General features: G+C 41.7%; 1 protein-coding gene across 1 annotated transcript in view; it reads right to left on the bottom strand.

The window, feature by feature from the left end:
- Positions 1 to 4,335, bottom strand: part of tmem129 (transmembrane protein 129, E3 ubiquitin protein ligase) — a 14,517-nt gene that overhangs the window by 2,710 nt on the left and 7,472 nt on the right. Inside the window, exons 2-3 of the mRNA XM_016560273.1 lie at positions 1,800 to 2,274; positions 1,562 to 1,721 (exon numbers count right to left, since the gene is read on the bottom strand). Of these exons, the coding sequence (XP_016415759.1) occupies positions 1,562 to 1,721; positions 1,800 to 2,274 (635 nt within the window). The remainder of the gene's footprint in view (positions 1 to 1,561; positions 1,722 to 1,799; positions 2,275 to 4,335) is intronic.

Here is a 4,335-nt window from a genome sequence, read left to right as displayed (position 1 = left end):
ATTTTGAAATATTTTTACTATTTAAAATAACTGCCTCTATTTGAATGTGTTTTAAAATGTAATTTATTTCTGTGATTTCAATGCTGAATTTGTAGCATCATTACTCTAGTCACATGATCCCTCAGAAATCATTCAAATAATATTCTGATTTGAGTAGAATTTTTTCAGGTTCCTTTGATGAATAGAAAGTTCCGAAGAACAGCATTCATCTGAAATAGAAATCTTTGTAATATTATAAATGTCTTTATCATCACTTTTGATCAATTTAAAGCATCCTTGCTAAATAAAAGTATTAATTTCTATAATTTCTCCCCCCCCCAAAAAAAAATCAATACTGACTCCAAGCTTTTGAATGTTATAGTGTATAATGTTACAAAAGCTTTTTATTTCAGATAAATACTGATCTTTGGATCTATGTTCATCAAAGAATCCTGAAAAAACTGTATTCAACTATTTTAAATATTGATAATAATCAGAAATGTTTCTTGAGCAGTAAATCAGCATATTAGACTGATTTCTGAAGATCATGTGACACTGAAGACTGGAGTAATGATGCTGAAAATACAGCTTTGATCACAGAAATAAATTACAGTTTAACACATTCACATAGAAAGCAGTTATTTTAAATAGTAAAAATATTTCACAATTTTAGTGCTTTTGCTGTATATCTGATCAAATAAATGCAGGCTTGGTGAGCAGAAGAGACTTCTTGAAAACACATTAAAACTCTTACTGTTCAGAATCTTTAGACTGGTAGTGTGTGATATTTTAGAACTGCAGTCCATAATTTAATGTAGAAGCAGCTTCACTTAGATTAGATTTCACAGTAACAGGTTCACATCAGTTAATGCATCCGCTATCAACGATGAACAACGTCTTAACAGCACAGATTAATCTTCATTTATATTCATACTATTATTCCATCAATTACTGTCTTATGAAGCCAAAAGTTGCGTGTTTGTAAGAAACACATCCATCAACTGCATCAAGGCATTCTAATTTCAAACCACTGCTAAAATACCAGTCCATAATCCATAATAACGCTTCCTCCAGTGAAAAAGTGCATCTCCTGTTGTCTCTCACATATTTGTTTAGAGCTGTTTAAACGCTGCTTGATCTGTGCAGAATATGTGCCTGATTCAGACCAGAACACTTTTTCACTGGAGGAAGCGTTATTATGGATTATGGACTCAATTGTATTTTAGTTAAAAGCGTCTTAATGCTGGATTTGTTTCAGCTTTTGTCTTCTCCAGATGTTAACTGATGGACTGGAGTAGTGTGGATTACTGTGATGTTTTTATCAGTTGTTTGGACTCTCATTCTGACGGCACCCATTCACTGCAGAGCATCCATTGCTGAGACACTGATGCAATGCTACATTTCTCCAAATCTGATGAAGAAACACACTCATCCTGATCTCGGATGATCCTGAGGATGAGCACATTCTCATTTCTGAGTGAACTATTCCTTTAAAATGTTAATGTAGATCATTAACCAGATGAATAAATACTGTGTGTGCATGTGTGTGAGTGTGTGTGTGTGCGCATGTGTGTGCGCTCACCTGTCCACTCGGACACTCGTACACCGCGTTCATCTTCACGTATGTCTTGAAGGTCTCCAGGAAGAGCTCGCTCATGCTCAGATGGATGACCACATTAGCAGCGTTTCTGATGGGTGCCTGCAGTTTCTCCTGCAGCTCGGCGTACTCGCTGGACTTCAGCCTGTAAGACAAGCACAGAAACACTGGCTCAGCATGCAGATCTCCACAGAGGCGCGCCCCTCTCCAGCACGGGACACACCTGATGGTGAAGGGCTGGACTCGGGGGTTGATGCTGGACACTCTGATGGTGAGGATCTGCACTGGAGCGTTGAGCTCAGGAGACAGGCTGTGCTGTGTGCAGTTGGTCACGGTCAGGTGGCAGTCCTGCTGCAGGGCTATGTGCAGCGAGTAAGTGCTGACCTTCATCACCCAGCTGTCTGTGACGATCACTCTCGCGCTCGGACAGCCCGAAGCAAATTTATCTATGCGCCGAAACTCTGTGTTGATGGAGGCGGCGACGGCCCTCCAGCTGGACCGCGGTAAGGCGTGTGCACTGAGCGCCCTGCAGATGGGGTGATTCTCCCAGCCGCGTCTGGACCAGCAGAACACAAGCACACAGCTCACCAGCAGCACAGCCAGAGAGAAGCCCAAGTACAGCTGCCAGCCCTGAGCCGCCCGGTGCACCTGCAGCAGATCCTGCTCTGGAGCTGCGACACACATTCCTATGTAGTATCCTGAAACACAGCAGGAATGTGAGAAGCACAGGAAAACACAGGCTGGCTGTGCTGAGACTATAGCTTGACCAGAGTTAGCTTTAGAAGTCACCAGTCTTGCTTTTCAGATTCAAATTACAGTAGTCAAGCTTTTTGCAACTGGCTTAAAAAAGTTATGACCAGTCTTGAAGAAAAAGTCTGAGCTGTTTGCATGCATGATAGGGCTGCACAATTAATCGAAATTAAATCGCAAAGGCAATAAATCGCGATTAGGCAGAAGCTGCGATTGTCATGCGTATCTTTCAGTGAAGCACGGTTCTAAATCTCCATCCGAAGGCCAGAGGGCGCTCTCGCGCTGAAAATCCAAATATGCCCCGAAGAAGAAATCCCTATAGTGGTAGCTGGATAAACAGAATTCCTTATACTTTATTATGATGAAAATTATAATAATATCTATAATGAAATGCTAATCGACATAGCCTTTATCACTGCTTAGAATACAATGAAATATTGTGTGCCTTAAATTAAGAACGATTTTATAGATTTCATAATCCTATGATTATATCGTCTGCGATTATGAACGCGATTTTGCGTAGCTTGTCAGTGAACTATGGCTCTGTGTAGTAAATGCTGCTCCATCTGAAAGCAGGTGATGGAGATTTACTACTAATCACAGAACCGGCTTTACTGACGAGATACACATGACAATCACGATTAATCGCATTCGATTAATCGTGCAGCCCTAATGCATGATATGAGATATTTCAGCTGTCACATGAAAATCCCATTCTGTTTCGAAGCATTCTATTATTCAGCGCACCTTTCATATCCACTATATTGATAATTATCGTCCCCTTGGAATGATAAGGTTCGATAGACTGCATTCAGAGTAGTTTTGAGATATCGAGCTTCAAAGTTTTTGCATTCCATTCGACTGTGCAGATAGAACCTTTTGGTTTTTTTAAATAAAAAGTCCCAAAATGTACACAACATAAAAAAAATCGGTAGCACTTTATTTTACAGTTCTGTTACTCATGTACATACTATGTTCTTATTTTAGTCATTACAATAACTAGGTAAGAACTAGGTACTTACCCTTAACCTACCCCAAACCTAACCCTACCCCATGTAGTTACCTTATATTACCAGTAGGGATGTAACGATTTGATAATTTGATGATAAATCAGGATAAAATTCCCCACGGTTAGTATTACCGTTTCATCTTTTAATTACCATTAAAACCGTATTAGATTACCACGATTTGAACAACTCGCATAAATAAATACTGTCCAGCATAAAGCACATTCCCCTTCAGGAACGCGAGCTGTGTCGAAACGCTACGGGGACAGTTTGTGTGTTGTCTGCTTGGGAGCAAAACACGCAGAGTCAGCTCTCGACTGCATTGCGAGCGTTTGTCACCGTGTATGCTTGCTCTCCGAGGGCTCTCTTTGAGGAGGAGGGAGTCTTCACCGGCGTTTCTCGCGGCGCCGGCCCCGCTTTCGCCGAGGTGGAGCGGCTGTGCTCATGGGGTTCACATATGGATCCGGTGGAGGGAATGTAGACGAGCGAGTCCCTATCTCCTTCCTCACCTACAAGATCCAGCGCCCGCTCTCGGGGTTCGGATGCCCGCGCTGCGGTTCTTTCCCCCCGGTGAGAGGGCTCGACGCTCCGCTTGTCTTCCTCCGAGGAGGTTGATGAGGGCGTCGATGAGCTCATCAGTTACACAAGCATATTATGCCTAATATTATAATGAGCAGCTTTACTGTGGAGCGGAGCTGTTTTACAGTCGCACAAATAACCATGGTTACATGCGTAACCTGGAGACGGTTTTAAGTAACAGTTTTGCGTGCGCACAGCACGCAGAGTAGTTTCATTTTGTGTGAAAACAGGGCAGAAAAGCTGGGAGGTTTTAAAAGAGTGCTAAGGGAATTATACAGATGAATATATGAATGAATTAATTATATGAATGTACCTGGAAGGTTCTGACTGTCTTCAGAAAAGAATCGATGGCATTTTGTTTTCATCTTCGCTCCATGTAATACCTAAAGGAAGTGTTCTTAATCGCAATACTGCTTTGTCCAC

Source organism: Sinocyclocheilus rhinocerous, unplaced genomic scaffold (assembly GCF_001515625.1).
Source record: "Sinocyclocheilus rhinocerous isolate Xijiao unplaced genomic scaffold, SAMN03320098_v1.1 scaffold348, whole genome shotgun sequence".
Lineage (NCBI taxonomy): Eukaryota > Metazoa > Chordata > Actinopteri > Cypriniformes > Cyprinidae > Sinocyclocheilus > Sinocyclocheilus rhinocerous.
This window is presented reverse-complemented; position numbering and strand designations above follow the sequence as displayed.